Source organism: Labrus bergylta, chromosome 14 (assembly GCF_963930695.1).
Source record: "Labrus bergylta chromosome 14, fLabBer1.1, whole genome shotgun sequence".
In the NCBI taxonomy this organism is placed as follows: domain Eukaryota; kingdom Metazoa; phylum Chordata; class Actinopteri; order Labriformes; family Labridae; genus Labrus; species Labrus bergylta.
The window spans coordinates 23271407-23296144 of NC_089208.1; the positions used below are offsets into that span (position 1 = coordinate 23271407).

At 39.8% G+C, this 24738-nt stretch overlaps 1 protein-coding gene across 2 annotated transcripts in view; it reads left to right on the top strand.

Moving 5' to 3' along the window:
* Positions 1–8281: 8281 nt before the first annotated feature.
* cltca (clathrin, heavy chain a (Hc)) overlaps positions 8282–24738 on the top strand; it is a 40679-nt gene continuing 24222 nt past the window's right edge. The window contains exons 1-2 of one of the 2 annotated variants that reach the window (XM_065963330.1): positions 8282–8596; positions 23493–23700. In XM_065963330.1, the coding sequence (XP_065819402.1) occupies positions 8555–8596; positions 23493–23700 (250 nt within the window). In that variant the 5' untranslated portion in view covers positions 8282–8554. The remainder of the gene's footprint in view (positions 8597–23492; positions 23701–24738) is intronic. The other variant, XM_020656356.2, reaches the window with a different exon arrangement.

Consider the following 24738-nt stretch of genomic DNA (forward strand, 5'->3'; position numbering starts at 1 on the left):
AAATGTGGGATGCCTGTGTACCCAAACATTTATTCTGACCACACAGAAGACTCCGCCCTCTTCAGGACGGCACACCAGGCTTAATGTTTAATCTGTGTGTGAAAAGCACATGTATCTCTGCGTAATGTCTGCTTCTGTATTGTGCCATGGACTCAAAGTACAAAACACATAACAAGAAGGTTTGTGTCTTATCTTTCACCAACTTTCATCTGGTTTGTCTGGAAATGTCACACTTTGCTGTGCACGTGTGTGTGTGTGTGTGTGTGTGTGTGTGTGTGCGCGCACAAACAGTATCTGTGTTGCTGTTCCTGTGAGTAACAAACACACGACTGCAGGTCAGTGCCAAGGCCACAGCTCTCTGATAAATTGCACAAACAAAAAAAAGGATTGCGATTAAAAGTGTAGCTGTTGCAACAAGGGGGAAGAATAAACGCTGCTGATGCATTTTATCGACATTACAAGGAACTGCTTAACTGGAACAACAGAGAAAAGGAGGATGAAGGAGGGTGTTTTGACATTTACAATTATTAACCGTCATATCTGTTACATGAAGGAGTCTTACAGGAAGCCTTTCAACAGTGAGTTATTATCTTGCTGTTCAAGATTATCCACTGGGCTCACCTTTTCCTCATTTCATAATATTTATCTTGAATTCATTGTTTGTATTCAACAAGCCCTCAGATTCACTTTATTTTGGTATCCCTCAGTCGTGTCTTTCCCGTCTTCAGCTCGTACAAAATGCAGCAGCCAGTTCTCACACATTGAAAAGGAGGAGATCCCATCACTTCGATTCTGACCTCCTCACACCGTCCACCTGTCAAGCTGAGAATTGATTTTAAAATACTGCTGACTGTGTTTAAGGTGTTAAATGGACTTGCCCCCCCGCTTATCTTTTAGAACTCCTGTCCCCATATCAGCCGGTAAGAGAGCTTAGGTCATCTGACCAAAACCTTTTGTCCAAGCCTAGATCCAGGACAAGGTGTTATGGGTATCGTGTAATGATGCAGGGTAGTGGGACCCTTGGTATCTTTAAGTTATCCCCAGAGGGATGACCTCAAAAATCACAAGCGGTTAAATAGGAGGTGAAAAGATAACCAAAATAGTTACAAACCAAAAGATAGGCTTCCTTTTCTCCAAAGCCGTGAGATAAGGAGAAACATAACCTTGAGGCCCATGTTTAAACAGAAACAAATAGGCAAGGTCAGAAATTCCCAGCAACTATGACATTTACTTTAAGAGCTGATGGAAATAGTTATCAAGTCAGGTAGTGCTTATGCAAAATCACACACAAGCCACTGAGAGAACCTTTCCCTATCTCTTACAGCTACATAATGAGTCAGCAAAGAGTGCTACAACTCAAGGGAATATATAAGCCGAACACACCTGGGCTCAAATCAGGGCCAATCAGTCACACACACACCTAACACTGCACTGATATGATTACCTCCCCACCCTCAGTGCGTGACCAGTGTCAGCTTCCTCACAGATTGGGCTTTGGAACGCTCTACCTCCCATGTGTGTTTTTTTGAAGACTCAACTTAAGACATATTTCGCTCAGTTGCCTTCAATCTTCAATAACCCGTCAAGCTCAAGCGTTGTGTACGTTTTGTGTAACACTGGACATAAGTGTTATCTGTGCTTTCATTTTGATTGTTGTTGTTCCTGCCTGTTACTTTCTAATGCTTTGTTTTTTATTTTTTCTATCTGCGCTGTTCATCACTTTGGATCAACTGTGTTGTGTGTGAAGTGCTAAATAAATAAAGTTGAGTTGAGATTTCTAAGGATAAGCGGTGAGGGGAGAGATAAGTTTAACCTCCTGGGGCCGTATTCACAAAGCTTCCTAAGTACTAGGTGTTGCTCCTAGTGACAAAGTTCTACGAAAATTCTTAGAAACAGGACATTCTAGAAGAATTTCCCCTAAAAGTTAGGACTAGATCCTTGTAAAGGTAAGAGTTGTCCACAAAGTGTCTTAGCCCTTAAGAGAGCTCCTAAGGTGTCAAACTGTGAGGAGGAGGAGTGTGGAGGACTTTTAACAGGATGAAGAGTTTCTTAAGCTGAGGAGGCAATGGAGAAATGTTCTCCAAGCACTAGTTTAAGAATATTTTTGACTCATAGTTGTACGGAACAGACAAAAATGACTTGTGCAGACATTTCAATCTTTCTTTGACTTTTTTTCAGTGCAAAGTGAGACATGCATATTGAGTTTGTCTACATGAGGTTACCTCCACAGGTGCATCCAATCACTAATTAAGCTTTTTTACCTGCTGATGTGACGATCAGCAGGTGAAGAAGCTGCTGCACAAGTGAGCATGTGATTTCAAAAATCTTGTAGGCTATATACTTATGAAGTACATCTTACAAATTATCACACAGATGTTAATTTCATAGTGTTCATAATTACACAATGTCCAACTAGATGTTTGACTTTTTATCTCAATTTCCTCTGATTAACCAATCACAGCTTCTGAAAAAATGGGTCATACCAAACAACAAGGTCAACCCCTTCTTTTCACGAAGATAAAAGTTTCTGTCCATTCCTTGCTCAGAGTTGCTCTGAGAATGTTCCTAAATCAGGTGCTCTCTGAGAGGATTCTCAGAATGTTTGTGAATATGGCCCCTGGTGCTTCTGCAGCAAGCCTCTAGTGGACACTCGATGAACTGCAGGATTTTACACTTCAGCATCAGCTTCATTTTTCAACGCTGGAGGTTGCAGCCTGGATTAAAGCAATGACTGTTGTTACATCTTAAAAAATGTAGAAGTTTCACATTTAATTGCTTCCTATTAAAAGTCGTTTGCTGGTCAATCAATATATGTTGTTTAGTTGTTTTAAGTTATGTTTTTGATCCATTTTTGCTGTTTTAGATAGGACAGCTGAAGAGAGACAGGAAATGCTGGGAGTATGAGAGTGGAGGATGACATGCAGCAAATGGCGGCAGTCAGACTCGAACCCACGACCGCTGCAACGACGACTACAGCCTCTGCACATCGAGCATGCAACATAACCATCAGCCTCCCCTCAATGGATATATGTTGATGTGTACAGTGAGGGGGGGGGGGGGGGCTTGAACATATTTCATCAAAGAAGGGCCTGGCAGAAAAAGTTTGGGAACCCCTGCTCTACTGCAGGAAAATGTGTGTCTCTGTGTGTAATATTACCACAATAAGTAAAGGACATTTATTGTAAGGGAATTTATACTGCTCCCTAAAAAAAGTGACCTCAGGAATTCAACATTTTATTCAGAGATTAAGAGTTCATATTATCATTTAAAAAACATACAAGTTCAGTGGTCGTTTCAGTCATTAGAACATGGTTGAACTTGAACTTGAGCTTGTATATTTATTTTCTAGTCTTCTGACTCCTCAAAGTGCTTTCACACTGCAGGTCACACCTACACATTCACACACTGATGGTAGAGGCTGCTGAGTAAAGAGACCATCAGAAGTAATCCCGTTTACACACTATTGTACGCTGCCACCGACAAAGCAGCGGGAGCAACTTGGCAACGTGTCTTGCCCAAGGACACATCGGACATGTAGCTGCAGGAGCTGGGGATCAAAGCCCCAACCTTCTGGTTGAGAGATGACTGACTCTGCCACTGAGCCCTTAAACATGGGAGTCACTTCAAGATACTTCAAGTCATCACATCTGCTTTACTTCAACAGTCCACTAGATGGCAACAAAATCCAGTTGTTTGAAAGGGTTACCATTTGGATTGAAATTACATGAAGTTTCAATTAAAAAAATACTGAGCAATAAAAGTAATCTTACTCAGTCTTATTAAACTAATTGAAACAAGTTCTGTCAGAAACAATGTCTGTATGTTTCTTTATTTTGAAGGTAAACAGGAGCTTTGAATCTTCTTCTTTAGTATCACAAGGGAAGTAACTGATCTGAACTTTAAGCATGTCATTATTCTGATTTATAGATCACCCATCTCTATATGTCCACACTTGTTCTGGTAATTACAAGCAGCAGAAACTGTCCTTCCTCTAGTGTGTAAGGTGCAAAGGCCCACACACAGTCAATTAGTAACTTCACCTTCACAAACGTTCAAAGGTTAAGCTTTAATGCACTGTGTGTGTTCATGGAGATGACATCAAATATGGAGACTAAAGATGATTTCTGAAACCTTTATGTAGAATATATGATACAATTCACACAGTGAAAAGAACAATGATGAGTGTCAGTAGCCTATTTGGGTGTTGATCATGAACATGATAGAGACATCTAAACACCTTTTCAAGGTTTCCATATTCTCACTTTCAGTACAGAAGATAGTGACTGAGATGGTGAGGACAGTGGCGGTTCTAGACCACTTTTACTGAGGGGGCCAGCTGTTTTGAACCCAGGTGAAAAATAGACAAAGATGATCGCTTTAAAATATATATATAGCCTATATTATACCAAATAGTAACGCACAACATAAAATACCATAATTTCATTTGTTTCAGTAGCAATATTTAATACTAGATTGTGAGTCCGGTTGTTGAGTCAGCAAATCACACATGCACACAGATGTTTTTGTGGCCCACAAAAGTGAACAAGAAACTAATAAAGATGAGTAATAATTTCTATGTTGTTCTCTTATTGTCTGCTGCCAGGGGGGTCGGTGTCAGCAGAGGCGATTCTGGAGTCTTGTTGGCGCACTTTAGGCAAAAATTCCCAGTGGGCCCCTCCAACCAGCGTTCATCACCATTATGTTATAAATGATCGAACACCAACAAAAATATTCACAGATATTTAAAGAAGAAAGAAGGACGGCAGTATCTCAGCCCGTAGGGACTTGGGCTGGGAACCAGAGGGTTGCCGGTTCAAGTCCCGGTGCAGACACAAATAGAGAAGTTGTTCTTGTAGCTCTTGTAACCTAGTACAGCTGAGGTGCTCTTCAGCAGGGCACCAAACCCCCAGCCACTCCCTGTGTAGCAGCCCTACTCTGACACCTCTCCACTAATGCATGTCCACAGGTCCTGTTTGTGCATGTGTGTGATTCGAGCCTATGTGTGTGGGAAGCATGTATCTGAAATAACACAGTGTAAACCAGAATTTCCTTCAGGGATTAATAAAATTAATTTAAAAATCAAAAGATGTATCGTGGACAACAAGTTATTGTGTTTACATATCCCCTAACCTCTGCAGCAGGGAGGATGGAGAGAGGGAAAGAGAGAGAGGGCCCGTGGGGTTTCTACAGGCCTTTTCAGTCCTGGTTCTGATCCAAGTGTCCGTCCCGCTCAGTCATCCCTGGTGGGATCCTCCCAGTCACAAGACACAGTGCTCCCATCTGCGTCTAGATCCTTGCCAAAGAGCTGGAGTGCAAGAACAGTCAAATATACATGAAGGACTTTTTTACTTTTTGTAAACATGATCTTATTTTCCACACCTACGTCATGTCCAGGCATGTTTGCTCTTCTGCAGACTCCTGACCGAGCTGGTGACACAGTGTTGTAGAGACACTTTGAGGAAGGACAGATGCGACAGAACCACCAGTGTTGTCCTTCATTTCGTCCCTCCAGCGGCTCTGTGTGACATCCATGCAGAGAGTCCAGAGGCGGCTCTTTAACTGTGACACACATGGCCTCTCTGTGAGTGTCTGTGTATCCTCCTTGCTCTGGGAGTCCATGGCAACAGCAGCCTGAATGGTCTATTCACGACATCCTCCACCACAGCCTCTGCCTCTCAGATCAGTAAACAAATTACACAGCTGATTGGCCGAGGTTTATCAGACTTGGCTGCAGGTGAAATCTTATCAATTTAATCTCAGTGGGGGGGAAAAAAAACATTGGTAAACTGCTGTTCATGCTCCGTGCACTCTTTAACCGATTATCTGCTCTCTGATTCATGACTCTAAACAATGGCTTCTTCTTGTGTTCAGAATCAGAACATATTACTTTAAGGGGCTGAGTCGTTAATTTGGAGCAAAGATCAAATATTTGAGTTCCAGTTTTGACACTTTTGGAATGGAATATTTGTGTTTTTACCATAGGCCGTAAATGTGTTTGTGAGTTATCAATAAAACATTTCAACATTTTCTTAAGCATGCACATTGAGATGCAGATTTATGAGTGATGCAGGATTATTTAGTTATACACCCTAACCCACACACACCACATGTGCCCCTTAGCTATTGATTGCATAATGGCATCTTTTAAAAAAAAAAAAAAGCTTTGGCCGTATAGTTCTGGGTCTACTGCTCTCCAGATGTTGTCTTGAAGGAGTCTGATGCTCATTAATCAGTCTATTATCAAGACACCAAAGACAGCAGCAAACAATTATGAAAATTTCTTGTATTTGTTGTCCATATTGATAACATTTGATTCATGCTGTTTGGATGAATCCTCTTTTATAATCCTGCAATTTAACGCCAGTGGATGTCTTTGTAGGTTTTCAGTCATTCGGGTCATAGTAAATCAAAGCCTTAAAGATGATAAATGTTAAATGGACTTGAGCTTGTATAGCGCTTTTCTAGTTCTCTGAATACTCAAAGCGCTTTTATACACTGCAGGTCACACCTACACATTCACACACTGATGGTAGAGGCTTCTATGGAAAGTGACCATCAGAAGTAACCAATCCCATTCATACACATTCATACACATCCATACCCTGCTGACGAAGCAGACAGAGCAATTCGGGGTTAAGTTTCTACAAGGACATGTCGGACATGGATCAAGCTTTGTGACATCAGAGGACGTTGTTCATGTCATTTTACAACAACGTGTGAATAATGTACAAACATGCATGTCCTTAGGTGTTTGGCATCGATCTTTTCCTTTTTATTTGGGTTGCATCTCTATACCAGTGTTTTAACACTTTGATTCATTTCAAGCTTTACTCTAACTATCCAGACAATATTGACTGGAAAACTGGAAATAATACAAATATAAATTAGCGTTCTGGTTTGCAGATATCATCTATTATACCTCGGACCTTATGGAGAAAAACAATAATCAATAATAATCTTCCCATAAAAGGACCAATGCATTGACATAATCTTTATTTGGGAGGTCTGCTTTCAGTGTCTTTGTGTTCTTTGCATGCAATCATAACAATTGACAAATAGCCTACCACATACTCATATCCTGCGACTGCGACCATTCATTTCTTCAGAAGCTTTAACCGCTGGCTCAGCAGGATCTCTGCTGATAGGTCAGCTTGTTTGAGGAACGGTGTTCCCAGCATTCAGTTTGACATTGAGCAATAAGGTTACATCCTCTCCCAACAGAAATTGTGGATGTTAAAAAGGGGAAATGATCCCTTTGGTGCACACTCCACCCAACAGATATTACATGATTTTGACCAATGCACACAAACTGTATATTCACAAATATTGATGAATATCTCATTATTTTGTTTCCTTCAATTAGCATTTTTTTAAAACATAAATAAATGTCAACAAGAGATGCTTATTGTTGTGAGGACAATTTTGTCCCAAAAAAAATGACAGGATGCAAACCTGCATCATGACCTTTACACATATGAGTGTTTGCATGGAAGGGCATCCTTACATCCGTGCTGTTTTGTAACATCTTTTACCCTAATCAAAATCATCGATATTGAACTGGGACATATTGCACTTTTGGTTCCGTCTTTGATTTATTGGAGCAGCCTTACCCCTACTACTATAGGCCCTTAATGAAGTGTGACACTAACACATAGGCCTTACATATATACTCCTTACATTTGTTTGTATACATACAAAAGGTTTGTAACCGATACTTATCGGAAACAATATGACTTCAGGACTAGATCATCAGAGTAGGTGAAAGTTCACACCTTTAGGTAAATTGAGGCTATATTGTTTAAAATGTCAAACTAAAAGCCAATGATTTAATGTTTTCTGTTCTTATGATAAGGATTATGTCAAAAATAAGGATTGGGAGTTCACAGAAACCGGATTAAAGCGCATTAATGGTTTGATTATTGAGCACAAGATAAAGAAGTTGAATATCCAGGTCTCTGGGATTGGAGTGCTCTGATTGGCTGGGAGGAACAAGTGTACAACAACGTAGGAATGACGTTAATTTACAAAGACGAATGATGTGGCAAAAATCAAAGGGCGAATAGAAAGAAGTAGTTCCAGTGTGGTATTTGTGCTATTTTTTTTTTTTAAGGTTGGATTGTAATGTTGCTGTTTTTCGTCGCAAATAACATATTAAGTGCTGAATTTACAACAATAGAAGACGAATTATACACGCCGGGTTGCGGTTTTTTAAACAGTGTGACTGCGTATTCATCCGCCTCATTGAGAGCACTTCCATTTCCGGGATGTTTTCACCGCTGACCAACCTCCACCGCCATTGCAGGTCCAGGGAGTCGGTGTAGCGGCAGTCCGTCGTTAGCCAGGGGAAGCCAGCAAGTAAACACTTTTGGGACGGATAAAAAAAAGTATCATCACACCGACAGCACAATTATCAAAAGGCTTTGAATTCATTGATTTGGACTTTAGATTAGAGGCTCCCTGGCTGTGCGGCTAGGATCTGAGAGGAGAAGAAGAAGAAGAAGTCGTAGTTTGTTAGCAGAAGAAGAAACCGGAGGAGAGTGAGAGAGGAACCGCCATGGCTCAGATCCTGCCTATTCGCTTCCAGGAGCACCTGCAGGTACACGGATGAATGAATGTCAATATCGTTGCCTTAAGTTTGTAATCCAGTCTCAGCAGCTACGACATTAGCAGCGACCGCAGAGACTTTTCAAAGACAAGCCGGGGGGTTTTGCTAGCAGGCTAAGTTAGCATTCGCCTTAGCATTGCTAACTTAGCCTGACAGGGTGGATGACGTTTATCTTAAGTTAGCATCTAGCATTCGTGCTAACACTTTGACCAGCCTCAGTTGTCCGTTGAATATTTGACGAAATACTACAATTCACTCAAAGAAGAGAATTTATTTTCACGTTTCTAATCGGTATTGACGTATTTACCGATTGAGTTTCTACGTTATGTTGAGTTTTAAACGCCGTAAAAGCCGTTCACACCGCTAACGTTAATTCATAGTAAAGGTGTTTCGACGGTTAAAGATAATTGTCCATAAATGTTTTATATTATATATTATATATTATATATTATCTGTTTAAAGCCCTGACATTAATCACATCCGCTACATCACTTGCCAGCTCATGATAAAGTGACAGCTTAATGTGAAAAACACGACGTTTCTCAGATTGCAGTGTGCTTCATTTGACATGTTAAATAATCTGTAGTTTGACAGTGAATCTCTGAGCTCTGCAGGAGATCACGCTGCCTGGTTGTAGAAATGGTCATGTGATGTGATGTGGTGTTGGCTCGTTCAATGACTTTGTCAAACTTGGATGAGGCCCAAAAAATGCAACGAAAAAGACTTGTGATCCTGTCTGTGAGGCAAACCCTCCCTTTGATGCAGAAGCTGCTATTACACATTTATAAAAGAGGAATACTAAACACACAGGTGTTTCCTTTGTGGACCATCTGTCTTGAAGACTACACTGAGCATTTTTTATTTATTTAAAAGGCCACACTTTTACTATAACCTCTATTTTACACTGGTATTAATTTGCACTATACATCGTGCACATACCTGCACAGCGCCTCCGTTGCACCTTTTGTACATTTTATATATATTTTTATATTCTATTTGTTTTATGTTGCCTTTTTTTTCTTAATCTATTTAGGTTCTCTGTCAGAAGGAGCTCTGCTGTTTTATAGCTTCTTACTATTTTTGCTTTAGTCATTTGCTAATTGTTTTGCACCAAAACACCTAGTCAAATTCCTCCTATGTGGTAAAAAAAAACATTCTGAAAATTGCCAGGTACAGGCACACATACAAGGAATTAGTCTTTGATAGGCTGTGCTCTAACATTCAACATTAAACAAATAATGCGTACAAGCCTACATGAGACAATAGTTCAGTGGTGAGTACTGCAAAAAAATGCTGAAACAACCATGATAATTAATTATGTAATAATGTAACAGATGGGTTCATTTACATGGGGTAGATTGTTTTTCACAGCATTAACTTACATTAATGCAGTGTGCATAGGTTGATGTCAGATGAACAGGACCACAGTGATTACATGATTATTAAGTGAGGGACCATAAAATGTCGTTAAATAATCTTATATACATTCACAGTCGGTTACTTAGGGATTAAGTCTGGAGTAGGGCTGCACAATAATGGGGGCGGGAGGGGGATTATATTGTGATAGAGCTGTGCAAATAATTGACATTTTATCATTAATCTGAATGTCTGAATTTATCATAATAAGAAAGGAAAAAAAACTTTCAATTTAGTCAAGCAATGCTTTCTCACTCAGCACGTGTATGTTGTACCAGTTGTTCGGAGGCCTGTGTATAATGGCCATGCTTTCACACCATTTTGATGCAGTCATAAGAAGCTCAAACCAGCTTCTTGGATCAATTAGTGCCAATTCAGCGGAGAAATAGATTGAGAAAATTAAACCAGATAAATGCAGTCTGCTTTTAATGCACATTAGGCTTACATGTTATTAGAATATTGTACAATGTGCAGTTACCTCGTCCAATATTTAGATAACTATTATACATGGGCATCCACCAAACGTACCGAGTGAGAATACATTTTCATCTTTAAATATCATGTGTTTTATTGCAATAAATTCAGTCTTTTGCGGTGGGTTTATTGCAAAAGCTCACATTGTGATAACGATGCCATTGCGATTGTGCGGCCCTAGTCTGGAGAGCTGACTCTCAGGTAATGAATAAATTATTGGGACTTTTGGAGTTGCTATATAGCTTTAAATGAGAAATGTGATCCCTCTGCCTGTAGACGTCAAGAAAATAATTAGTATTTTTGCTTTCTAGCCTGTTCTGAGCATAGGAAGGCCTCAGTCTCACAGGTTTTGGTGACTGATTACCTTAATGTAGACTGCAAAGGTGTGATCAGCTTTTTCCTCACCTACCTGTACAATTTAGGCAGTTCACTGAAGGTTTTTACTTCCCACTCGGCCCTCTTTTCTGTACTTTCTAAAACATATCTGTAAAGAATTTGTAAGGAATACCCTAAGATTGAATGTATCATATGACCCATAATCCATAGTATTTAATAATTTAAGAAAAACGATCTGCCGTTGCAGGTGACAGGAAGTTTTGACCAGCCACAGGCAATATTTCCTTTTAAATTTGTCAAGTGGCTTGTGCTTAATCGATTCTTAGCTTGTAATCCTCCTAGCTGTTCTTGTTGTTTTCCAAGTTCCTTTATTGCTTTCGAGCCTGAGTCTCTTCTCAGCACTGAGTTATAAAAACATGTTTTTGACATTGACCTCTAGAAAAAGGTTGGGGTCACTGCCATCAAGGGAGATGATTGCGACTTTCAATGGCTTGCACAGTGACAGTTGAGCCGAGTGAATATTTGACCCCAGGCCTTCTGGTCTTCATTGTATCTTCCTGCTACTAAGAAAATGTCACTTTGCTTGTGAGGATAGCAATGCCATGCCTTTTTTTTTTCCTCAAACCAGGTGGATGTAGTTGTAAGTAGGGCTGTGTGTTTCCTGCAACCTCTCGATACAGAGGCCATGATGTGTATCGCGATACATGTTGTTTTTGGATGACCTTGTCCTACATAGAATTCCCTACAACAGCAGTTCCTTTTTACAGCAAAGAATTACAGCCAAGGCCTGGATTTAAGCATTTTAAGCTTAGGACCTGTACACTTCAGGTCCTCAGAGACCCTATCAGTACATTAAAATATTCAGTTCATAATCCCAGAGCTATCCAAAAATGCAAATATAATATACCGTATTGGTCCGAATATAAGACGACCCTGATTATAAGACGACCCCCGTTTTTCAACACTCATATTTAGAAAAAAAAGATTTGCAGACCAGATCTTGTTTTTGTAAAGAACTTTTTTTAAAGAACTTCATTTTATTTGAAAATAACAATATTAAAAACACATTGAATTAAACACCTGTTGTATTAATAATTATAATAATAATTAACATACCGTATTTATCGGTATAGGCCTACGGCACTTTTCAAAACAAAGTGTTTCACAAGGGCGAACTATGTACAGTATGATTCAACATTAAAATCGATTAACAATCAAACAATATTATCAACATGTTTTTAACATTTTGAAATAACAGAGGAAATACAGGCAACGTTTTTAACTAAACTACCGCTAAACTAAAACTCTCCAAACTTCTTCTCCGATGTCTCCTATTCCTCACACACGTCCTCCGCCCCGCTGTGTTCTCTCTCACTGTCATCACTCCCCTGCTCCTCCCAGAGCGCGTCATGTGTGTTGACATTTAAAGGGACAGGCGAACAATTAGAGCTGCGCTCTGAATACTAGACCCCGAATATAAAACAACCCGACTTTTTCGGACCTATTTCGATGGGGAAAAAGGCCGTCTTCTATTCGGACCAATACGGTACTTTCATTTTCCTCTCTCAGTTGTCCCTCTCACTTTTTTTTGATGCAACAATAATATTCTGGTTTTGCTTGACTATATAAGCCCACTTGTATTTTTGAGTTTCTTCTGCTTTACATCTTCATACAATCATACTGCAGTTTTAGTAATGAACAGACATAGTGGGGATTACACAACGTGACTCACACTCATTAAGCAGCTGCCTCAAGCCTTCGTTATCAAATATGCTCTACAGCCGAAGTCTTTACAAATAAATCAGAGAATTGCTTTTGTGATCTTTTGAGTGTTAAGAAGTAAGTGGCAGCTGGGATGGCACACACTGGCCATGTGAAGCAGACCTGCGACTTGTATAGACGGAGGTTGGTCGTGTTGCCGCAGTATTTTATCTTGTTTTTTGCACAGCATGCATATTACATGACTCATATCCAACTTCCGACCTTGTGCAACAATCCGAAATGCTCTAGTATCTTTGATTTGATTTTTTTTGGAGGTGGGTAGAGTGTCTCATCCATGCTTGTTTGTTTTGGCTGAATCACGTAGTTCGGCTCCTACTGCCACCTATTGGTTTTGTTGTGAACTGCATCGTAGGTGAAGTCTCATAACGATTCTGTAACATCTGCAAGTATTGGCTAGAAATACAGACGATATATTGCGATATCGATTTTTTAGCACACCTGTAGTTGTTAGGTTGTCATTTGTATTTGCTTTTAATTTTGATATGGCCAAAACATTTTTTTAACTCCTCAATAAATGATTAAAGGTGGCACAGTGCATCACAGCACTCTAGGTTAATTGCCAGCTTAGTTTGTGTGACAGAGTTCAAGTTTCTATTTAGCCGTTTGATAACTGACAGTTTGGTGACTGAGCTGCTCGTCAAAGCCATGCAAATCTCTTTTGTGCATGCAGTTACAATCAAATTATTATGGAACGAGTTTTGACTCCTTTGTGAAGTCCTCTCAATTGCAGGAGTGGGAGTGCATAGGAAACAGAACGGAAGATAATTGAACTGTTGTTTTTCTGAATCAAAGAGATGCATGGCAGCGAAATTCATGTTTCATTTTTTTTAATCAAAGTTGTTATTATGTTTGTATTTTTTTTTTGCTTGGTACAAACATGATTCATTATATTCAGATTACTTAAAGTACTGCACTCTGTGGTTGTGAGGTGCTGGTGACTGCATCTAGCTTTCCCTTATGTGTGTTATTGCTGCTTCTCAAGGTCATTTTGTATGACTAATCTACTCCCAAGGGATCTACAGCAACTGTCACTAATGCATGCTCTGCATATGCTGTTTCATACATGTCCCACAGCATGCAGCACATAAGCAGATCAAACAAAATATTAAAATCAATACTTAGATTACTAGACATCATCCTTTAATGATTACACGTTTGTTTCTCTTCCTGTTGGCTCCCTTCTGATTGGAGTAGTTTGTCCATTAATCCTGCTGGCTGTCACATTGTCAACTACAATGTGATGCAATATAGGGAGCAGGAGGAACCTCTGCTTGCTTATTGGCACACCATAGAAGCCTCCTGATGAGATAACCTTGACTTTAGCTCACGGCACTGCTTTGGTACTGTCATGATTTTTCACACCGCTATGATAGCATGCAGGCTCAGCAAATCTGGTTTGCATACAACAGTTTTGGACAGCCTGGTTTTTGGCTCACCGTATTTACTGTCAGTATAAATGACATCAGTAAGGCTACTGTGATATAATTTTTCACTTGGCAACCATGTAATTGTAAGCATTCAGAAACCTGCTATCATTGAACAAAAAAGCCTCACTTCATGAGATGGTAGACTTAACATGGGAGGCTAATGTGATAAATTAGTTACACACATTACAAATGAAAAGGTTTGTGAGGTAGTGTGTGTTCACAAGTTTTTCGTCTGTATTTTATCCAACTGAGATTAAAACATTTCATCTAAAAATCCATCTCAGTTGTCATGTTTCAAAGACGTTAATACCGTTGCCACTTTGGGATGCACTCTATAAATGTTTTGCACCTCAAAATGAGGGATTCCAAGTAATCATTTCTTGTATTAAACTATTTCAAAATAGAGCTTACACAAACAATTCTCACTGTGACATTTTTAACAGGATTAAGAGTCTTCTGGAATAAGTGTTGGAGCTTATATTGAGAACCAGCTGAAACTTAAAGCAGGCATTTGCCTTTGCCTGCACTTGCTTGTCTTTCTTCCTCCCTCTCTCCTTCAAACTTTGCAATTTCGTGTCCTCTGTCTTCCGGTCAACTTGCACAGCTTGCATTTTCATATGTCATCCATTTATATAGTGTAGCGTAGACTCCAGTTAAAGAACTTTAATTGCACAAGTGTCGAGTAAAATCCCTATTACTTTAGGTCTCACGTCTTTTACACACACACGACTTTGTGTGTGCACTTAGTTTGTCATGCCACTCCTTGCAAACTTAATTCTTGCACTCTTGAGTTTAATACATTTATGAATGACACACAAATTAAAGGAGCAGTACTGTCAAGAAGTTTAGCTTTAAGTGATCATTTTTAATATGAGACTAGTCTTCAATATCTGCTTTTGTAATGGCAGCATTGAGCCCATTTGTTGTCAACAGAGGTTTCCCATGCAAGTAATAATTGGTAAGCAGGATTTTCCAGGCCAGGTGCCTCTCCAGTACTTTGAAATGATTTGTTGAGGGAAAACGCAGAGTCTTAAGCTCATCAAATGCTGCTTTAATCCATAGCCTTGCTCAAACTTGCACATAACTTCTGAAAAACTCCTAAGGTGTTATGGGTGAGCTGCGTGTGTGAACTCAAACAGACATATTTTTCACTTTGACTTTATTGGGCAATCTGCTGCCAGCCCTCCAAGTAGTATCACTGCAGAAAGTCCAAATGAGCTGACGTGAGAACGCAGCAGGATATAATCTGGAGATAACACCTCAAGCGAGTTGGAGGGGGTGGTGACGTTTATTCCCTGAAATCAGTGTACGACCATAGACTATGCACACGGCTGTTTCGATCTCTGTTCTCTCATTAAACTGCTGCATTATGTTTTCTGTTCTCCAGTATGTTCTTCCCCGCTCTATTGTTGATAGTGTGTGTGTGTGTGTGTGTGTGTGTGTGTGTGTGTGTGTGTGTGTGTGTGTGTGTGTGTGTGTGTGTGTGTGTGTGTGTGTGTGTGTGTGTGTGTGTGTGTGTGTGTGTGTGTGTGTGTGTGTGTGTGTGTGTGTGTGTGTGTGTGTGTGTGTGTGTGTGTGTGTGTGTGTGTGTGTGTGTGTGTGTGTGTGTGTGTGTGTGTGTGTGTGTGTGTGTGTGTGTGTGTGTGTGTGTGTGTGTGTGTGTGTGTGTGTGTGTGTGTGTGTGTGTGTGTGTGTGTGTGTGTGTGTGTGTGTGTGTGTGTGTGTGTGTGTGTGTGTGTGTGTGTGTGTGTGTGGCGGAATCTGTCTCCTCGTCCACAACTTTTGCGTCGTCCTTTTTACCATGTGTTCCAGGGACAGTCCTCCTTAAATTTCAGGAGTGCATGTGTGAAAACAGCCCATATGCATATTTCATTTGCAGGTCCACAATGGCATTTTACAAAGGATGTACTTTCCCTGTTTATGTGGTCAAAAGTAGCTTTTATGTAAACACTGTGATGTGTACAAAACATGTCCTCACTGAACTCTTCTCTTCGTCTAAACCCAAACGCCCTCCATTAACTTTTTCAACCACAGAGTTCAGATTTGTCGGCAAGATTAAGGTATTTCAACGAAATAATTGTTTATATTTGGAGGGGGTTATTGCTGTAATTAGTAACAGCCATAGCAAATTAGCCCTTTTCTTCACAGCCATGTATCATTTGGAGTTACTATCTCTGGGGCATAGTGTCCACAGATCTCACCATTTAGTATTAAAATAAGATATTATCATAACCTCTCAGATGAAAACTAGACGGCAGCCGAAAAAAACACATTTCCCTGAACACCACTTTTTTAAAGGTAGATGACAGCTTCATACGATTAAAAAGCATCATTGTTTTTCATCTAAGTACACTAAATGTTTAGTTTCAATGTAATGTTTCCCTAGAAGGGATTTCATTCTTTCAATATTTGACAACATAGGTCTTGAAATCTGGCTCTAAATGTATGTAACTCAGATTTATTCATCTTTGCTGTAACCTTTGCTGTCGTTTATTGTGCCATGCTCTTTAAATATCACCTTACAAGGTTAGCATGGTGCACTTTGAACTGTGCTAGTAACTGACCAGCTGATATCCCGTGACAGGCTGCTGAGGATACAAATCTGCTGAACACTTGACATTTTGCAGCACTGTCTAAATGTGAGATAAAGGGAGCATTTGGGAGAAAAAGGAAACTGCAGTCCCAAAACCACCTCAGCAGATCTGGTCTGGAGTGGAGATGGATAGGGTCCAGATACACATGCATTCCTTCCTCCTCCTCTACTCCTTTATCTTACATTAAAGGCAGCCCTCTCGCTCCTCACCCCTGGGCTGGTCACATGTCCTCCACCAGTGTCACATGGTATTGGAGGAGGCAGCACTAGGCAGGCCTGTTGTTTCAGTCCTGGTAGACAATGGGTCCCTGGTTTCCTGTTGTGGAGCGCTGCAGTGAAGTGCTGCAAGCCTCAGCACATTACATAGCACATCCTTCCCTGCCCTGCCTTGAACTTTACATGCACAGGGCACACACAGGCCTTTTTTCTGCTGAGCAAGATGCTGCTTTCCTTTGAAGGAAGCGCACACAGGTTAAATCCACAGATGGGACTCCCTCTAGGTCATTATGAATGGGCCAAATCTGCTGAATGACTATTTATCTCTATCTGTCAGTTACAGCCGTCAGCTGTATTTTAATGGCTTTAATGGGAATTTACTCAGTTGAAGGTTGCATGATGTATCTGTTATTTGCATTTGGCAAGAGATGTAGAAGAATATCATTATTGATTTTTGGATTTGTATCAAATTTATGTATGATATGTTGCACCAGCTGCAGAGTAGCTTCCGTATGCTAAAGAAAGATATAACATGCAAGATGAAGAACTTTTGAAGGCCATAAAACCGTTACAAAAACACTGTAGTACTGCAACACAATCCATTTCAACCTGTATTTACCAGTTTATGCCAAGGTAATCCTAAGGCCCCCTCCTAAATGATATGTTTGTGAAACTTTTGTGAGGATGTTGCCCCTCTAGTTCTCATCCCCTGATTACAAGAGTGGGATTTGTTTGGACTTAAGTTGGTGTGTTTTGGTTCTCTGCAATGTGCTTACTCACAGTGTGAATGGAGCTGATAACAGCAGAGGGTCCTGCACCACTACCCAAGCTCCTGCTTTTCCCTCAGAGTAAACACATTTAGTTCTCAGGCTGCCGCCTAGAACTCGACGATTTTAATAATCAGTCAAGGAAAGCGCAAGTCCCCCAATCAGCTGCATCTTTGCCCTTGTTCCCTGCACTGATGCTCTCTGCTCTAGTGCTGATTATTATTGAAGATAGCTGAACTACTTTTGAACAAGACACTGCAACAACATTTTTAGTTTCCATTTCATTGCAACAAGTGCTGTGCAATTAATTGAGCTTTGATTTCAATTTTGATTTTAGCTTCCCACACCCATGAAAACAAGATAATCAAGATATTTCTGCCGTAATTGATCAGCCCCAAATTAAACCAATTTTTCGGGTGAAACACAAGATCAGACCTAAAAGAAAAGCGCTACACAAGCTCAAGTCCATTTACCATTACCAACAATGACATCTACCTCAGGGTTACCAGTGTTTGCAGGCTCATCGACTGACTTTTTCTGATGTCCAAGAGGACTATGAAGCGTGTTGTTTACACTCTTGATTGCAATGAGTCACAAATCTGCAAGTTTAACACAGCACCCACTTCTGCAAAGACTTTGATAGCACATTTCTTTTACTGACGTGTTAGCTAGGAGTGTCTTTATCAGTGTTTGTGGCATACTTCATGTCATTAGATCAGAAGTAGTAGATCAAATATGTTAAGATGAAGGATTGGGATAACTGCAGTAAATCTTCAATAACGCATCAACAGAGTTACAAGTAACTCATTCCTAACACTGTCTTGATCAAATTACAATGGTTGACTGTAACCTGCGAGGATTTAGTATGCTACATTATGATTAATGTTCTAATTATAAGCTTAGAATTGTTGCTTTTTTGGTGCAGAAATATGGTTTTGCAGAGACACTCATGTGGCCTTCCTTTAAACATCATGTCTCTAAGATTTTTTATTTATTTTTTTAATTAGTGATTAGGCTGGAGAAAGGCTTTGAGGTAGAGTTAATGGAAAGTCAAGGGACTAATGATAGTGATGCAGAGTGTAATAGTGTGCTCCTGTTGCTGCCATTTCACTGACTGGCTGCCCAAGTCCAGGAAATTAAAGCAGGGCTGCATGCAGGCTGCATCATCTGCTAATGTAAATTGATTCTTTCTCTTGACTGTGCCTTTCTTTCTATGATCATGCATTATACTACATGCTTTCCTTATCCTTTTAAAATTCATTTTTCATTTTTTTTCTTGTTGCTTTAATCAGCATTCTTTAAATAACTCCTGAGAAAATGTTCCAGAGTAGTTTTCTTGATCACAATGCGGAAGTATTATAGTCTGTCTCTCACAAGCTGCATTGATGCTCTCCATTTCACTCAACCCTGATTTATACTTTTGTGTTGAATCAATTCAGAGCCTTTGCAATTACCTCTAATTACCTTGAGTCATGATCATTTATACCTGTGTGATGGTATGCCTGCAGAGCTCTACAAATATATTGCAGAAATTGCTAGTTTGCAGCAGGGTTTCTGAGCCCCTTTGTAACAGAGTTTGCGTTAGACTTCCCACGGCATTTTCCACCATAGAGCTAGAGTGATAGTTTTACTTTGGCATACCTTATCATTTCCTGGTTTCCGCTAATCAAACTACTCAGTTACTTGTCCGGCCTGTCTGTCCTGTACACAAACGTTCATCTCTGTTTAGTACACAATGATTATTCACCATTATCCACCCTTCGTACTTTTACCATGAATCTGCCGCGGTGTAATATCATTGTCCCAGGTTATGTTAACGTTGTGACGTTATACAACACAACAGAAAGCGGCTACCATGATGTGCAACAGAGCAGGGTCATCATCAAGAGGGATGCATAAAATAGGCTACTACAGAGGCTTTTGCTTCCAACACAATGATGGCAGATAAACTGCATGTCAAACTTGGCTTGCTGTGAAAATACCAGACCAATTTTTAAACGTGGTCTGCACCAGGACTTGAATCAGTAAACTCAAGTCCCTACAGACTGAGCTACTGTCGCCCCAATTATACAGTGTGGTACAGTTTCAAATCTTTTGCTGCTCTGTTACTACCTTCCATGTGGCAAGACAGGGTCTGCAGCTACCACGTATCTACAGAATCCATCCAGAAGTTTATGTGAGGTCCCCCCCCCCCCCCCCCCCCCCCCATTGCTATCCTTTTGGGAATAAGCTGCTGTTGTTTTAAATACATTGGTACAGCATTCCCCAATCAAGGGTTCCAGCTAAGTTTAAAGCAGCTATCCAAAGCAGGCTAAAATAAATCATAAGATAACTTCCCACATTGTTTGTAGCTCCACTGGTTTGACCTGCTTTCACCCAAATTCCTGCTCATTGAAGTCACAGCAGCCAGAGCCCACAGCAGAGTTTCACTGCGAGGTTTCCATAGCAAACCAGTCTGACAGACCATAGTGTGGTGTTGTCCGTCTTCTAAGCAATACAGCATCTGTTTAAAAAATAAATCTTCTTTCTAATGAACCGTGTTACCTTATTCATTGTGATTAAGCCATTCAGCTCTTTCCTGTTTTAAGAAAGTTTTCATTATGAATGAAAGGGCTTCCTGCATATCCCAGAATAGATGGAAGACAGGGTGAGAGAGAGCCCTTAAATCTCAATAGAAAAGTATTGTCTAATGATAGAGGGTAACCTTCCTCCTCTGCCTAACAAATGGACACACATAAGTCTGGTGGACTGAGATTACAGCGATGAATTGGAGTTAGTCAAACACTTCGAGATCTTGGTGTTTACTCTAGGTTTGAATAAACTATAATTTCAAAGCATATTGAAGGTTTTTATTATTTTCTGATCAGTCAAACTATAAACAGTAATTACTAATTCAGTTTCCAAACTATATTTTCTGTCCATGCTCTTTCGCTTTGTCTGGTGTTTGAGTAACTGCTTGAGTAAACATGGCTGCCATCTCTTGACAATGGCAGTGATAAGAGACATGAAAGCTGCAACGATGTTACCCTATGATGTCACCCTTGACAGGCAATAAAAAAAACTAACACGGCGATGAATGCTTGATACAGAACAGCTTTTAGTTCTCTCCCAATAGCTGGTTGTAACACTTATTCTGAAAGGTCAGTTAATGCAGTGTCATTGAGAGGGAACCAGGTTACACACAAGAGAAGAATGTGGGTGGAGCAGGGCTGAGGCGGGGAGGGTGTGTCCTGTCATTGATAAAAGGTGTACTCATTTCGTTGAGCAGTTCCTGGAACTGTGGTTTCTGTTTGCTGATTAGGACTCAACTTTGGCAAATTGTTGCAAGGAGTCACAGATTAGCAGGCCTTGAAATGAACCAATACAGAGGCGAACTGTGCCTGTGGATGGCAAGCCCAGGAGCTCTTCATGGATCTAATTTGTGGTCGCAGAACTGCTCTGACATTTAAAGTCTTCATTTAAGGGGCATTAAAGGATGACACTTGCCAACATAAATTACAACTGAAGGAAAATAGTTGTTAAGACTAGCCATTATCTTATTAGTCTTTGTGATTTTCTTAGATAATTCACAGTAATTTATCATGACCATGGGCAAACATTGAATGCTACAAAGTGGCTTTATCAGATTTTGAAATAGTTTACTTTTCTACTTGTGCAGCTGAGCACACAGTTAATCACTCCTGTCTTGCTGTTGTAATACGTTAATGACCACTGATAGTCGTCAAGTTAAATTATTTTTTGCTGTCATAATTGGACAGGAAACATTTTACTTACAGCTTTCTGTACAACCGCAGCAACTGAAATTTGATCAGGAAATCATGCAAAAAATATCTTCAGGTAAATTATACAACATTTTACACCCGGGGTTTATTGCTGAAAGAAGGTTGGGAAAGAAGAGGAAGTTGCAACACTAACACATGGGCCATAGAAAATTATGTTGGTAGTTTCATTTCCTCCAGACTTACTTCACTATATTTGCAGTCTGTCAGCAGGAAAGCTCTGGAGTTCTGATGGTGTAATCATCACATTGCCACGTTCACTATTATAGTTACAATACAGCTTGCAGTGATTTCCCTTTATTATTGTGACCATGATACATGGTTTGTACTTGTTCAACAGTCTTAACAATCCTGCCCAGAGCTGTTCTGGCTCTGCTCTCAGTAGGTATTGCTGTGTCAGGGTTTGTGTGAGGCAGGCAGGATACCCTGTTGTTCCAGCCTTGGCAGCACCAACCAGCCGTCGGCTTTGCAGTGCAGAGAACTGCCAAGTGTTTAACCAAAATTCTCCAGATTTTAAAACCACTTTCTGCCCTTTTATTGCATTGATTTTTCTGCTTAGATAGAATACCTTTAACTTACCATTTCCCACGAGTAAGCGAAGTAAATGCTAAGTAACATGATCTTTATAACAGCATTTTGTCTGGCAGTACAGGTACACTACTTACACACTAAGCTGTAGAGCTACTCTACTCGTTGCATCCTAAACTACTACAAGATGTCAGACCTTGAAAAGCTGCTGTTTTTCAGACTCCAGTGTTGTGTAATGTGGTTGTAGTTTCCTCTTTGGGCCTACTCTTTGAGAATTTGGCGTTGGAGTAGCTCTCCACCCAGTCCAGCTCTCTAATTGTTGTGACCACTGCACAGCTCCATGTGTCCAAAGAGCTGCTTCTCAGTGTCGGCCTTGTTGACCTCATTGTCTGGCTGTGTTTGTGAGAGGCAGCTGAGCAGGGCGTCAAAGCCTCCTTATTAAACTCTGTTGTTGTTTGGTCAGCACCAGGCATTTCTACTCATTTGACTGTTCAACTTCATTATCAGGAATGCAAAATTAAAAGGGATATGGAACTTTGCAGTAAACACATCACTGTAGTCTGAATTTATCACAATTTAAAAAAAACACTTTTGATGTATTCAAGCAGTACTTTAGTACTCAGTATGTGTGCATTGTACCTTTTGGGTGGAGGCCATGTGTATAATATCCATGCTTTTACACCACTTATGATGCAGTAAAATGAAGCCTAAGCTACTCTCAGATTTACATATTGGTGGCAATTTAGTGAAGGGAACTATGTATTTCAGATGCCAGAGTTTGTATAGAACATGAAGAACAGCAGACAGACATGGGAACTGAGTTATAGCTTATACACACTTTTTAGTTTTTGTTTTTTTTATCGAGATCATTGTCTTTATCATCATATTGAACAATGTTATTGCATATTTTTCTCATATAGTGCAGGCCTAGGTATTATGACCACTTAGTTTTCTACCTGTTTCTTGCTGCATTGTTGCCTGGGATTCTCTTGGCGTTATACTTAACTATTTCCAATGCATAAACTAGTACTACATTTTCTCAAATTGCAGCCTGAAAGGCAACCAAGCCCCTAAATTTGCCAGGTGAAGTTGGTTTCTGGTCGCCAAAATGTCACTTTATGTTATAGTTAAGCATTTAATTATGCAATTAAACAGTCTTTCCATCAATTAAAGAAATCAACAAAATGCGAGCAAAAAGATGAATGAAAAAGTGAAGATTTTGTTATAGTTCACAGTCTTATTATGTTAGTTCAGTTCAGGAGACGGGGCATAAGCCTCCACTTACAGTGCTTGGATGGCTAAGGATGTTTGTAGCTGTGATAGTGCACTGGTAAAGACTAAAACTTTTTACAATAACTATTTTATTTAATCAGTATTTTATCTAGTGGCCCCAGGGTCGCTCTTTTGAGACATGTTTCAAGTTTTGTTTTTAAAATACTTAAGTTTGTGCAGTCACTTATATGGGTGGGAATTGACTTTTCTGTCGCTTTTCTTAGACTTAGCCAAATAGTCACCCTCTTTCTGATTCAAGACTATCTAACACGACCATCGTTTGCTCTTTCTCCTTAGCTCCAAAACTTAGGGATCAATCCTGCCAACATAGGCTTCAGCACCCTCACCATGGAGTCGGATAAATTCATCTGTATCCGGGAGAAGGTGGGCGAGCAGACTCAGGTTGTGATCATCGACATGGCCGACCCCAATACACCCATCCGCAGGCCCATCTCGGCGGACAGCGCCATCATGAATCCAGCCAGCAAAGTCATTGCACTTAAAGGTAAGACAATTTATTACCATAACAAAATCCATATTTGTCAAAATCAGTGTAGGCACAACCAGAGAGAGAGAGACAGCTACTTTATATCACATCACTGTTGTATTTTAAATAACTCCACTTAAGGGATCTGCAGCATTCAACTGTGGCATGTTGTTTCAGTTTAGCAACATTATCAGTTTGTTTATTGAGAGAATTTCTGAATTATTTTCATCTATTTATGTCCATACACATCCAGCTACTTTATTTCTCCACTGAGGTAGTTTTTTATTGACCAACACGTATGCTTTCAACAAACATTTGTCCTGTATATATTCAGTATAGCATATTTTTATTCATTTTGTCTAGCATCCATGATTGCTTTGACTTTTTTGTTGTTTTTTGTTTTTGTCTTTTCTATGTTCCTTTTATTTTTCTTTACTGCTTTCTTATGTGTTTGCAGACGGTGAGTTGAAATTTAACTACTTCATTGTGGAAGTGAAATCCTGTTTTCAAGACTAAATTAAAAAAAATATATATATATATATTTCCCTCTTTGGTATACACATGAACTATGAACTAATTTAACATCATCAAACATTGTGTACCTTTGGTGGTGGCCTAGTAAAAAAAAAAAATAATGGCCTCTCCTGGATTGTTTTATACATATATCTTGATCTATTGCTTGAAATTTATCTTTAGCTTCGAGGCCATTCAAACGATTTCTTCGTAAACAGGATTTAGCTTTCACAGCATTATAGCTTGCTGGCCTTTCATCATTTTTATTACATGTACAAGTGATTTAGAAGCTGTGGTAATGTTGTGGGTAAAAATTATTTCATTTTAATTCACATTTCTTCTCGATTTTCATTTGACGATTAATGTCTCCTTCTATCTATGTGTGATGTGATAATTTTCCACACCCGCTGTTTCATGTGATCCCCAGATGTGTTTAATACTTGTCAACTCATTTGACACACTCATTGCTCTCTTTACCAAGACCTAAAGTTCACCATTTACCGTCCAGCCTGCGAGACAGTGTAGACATGATGGCTTGTAATC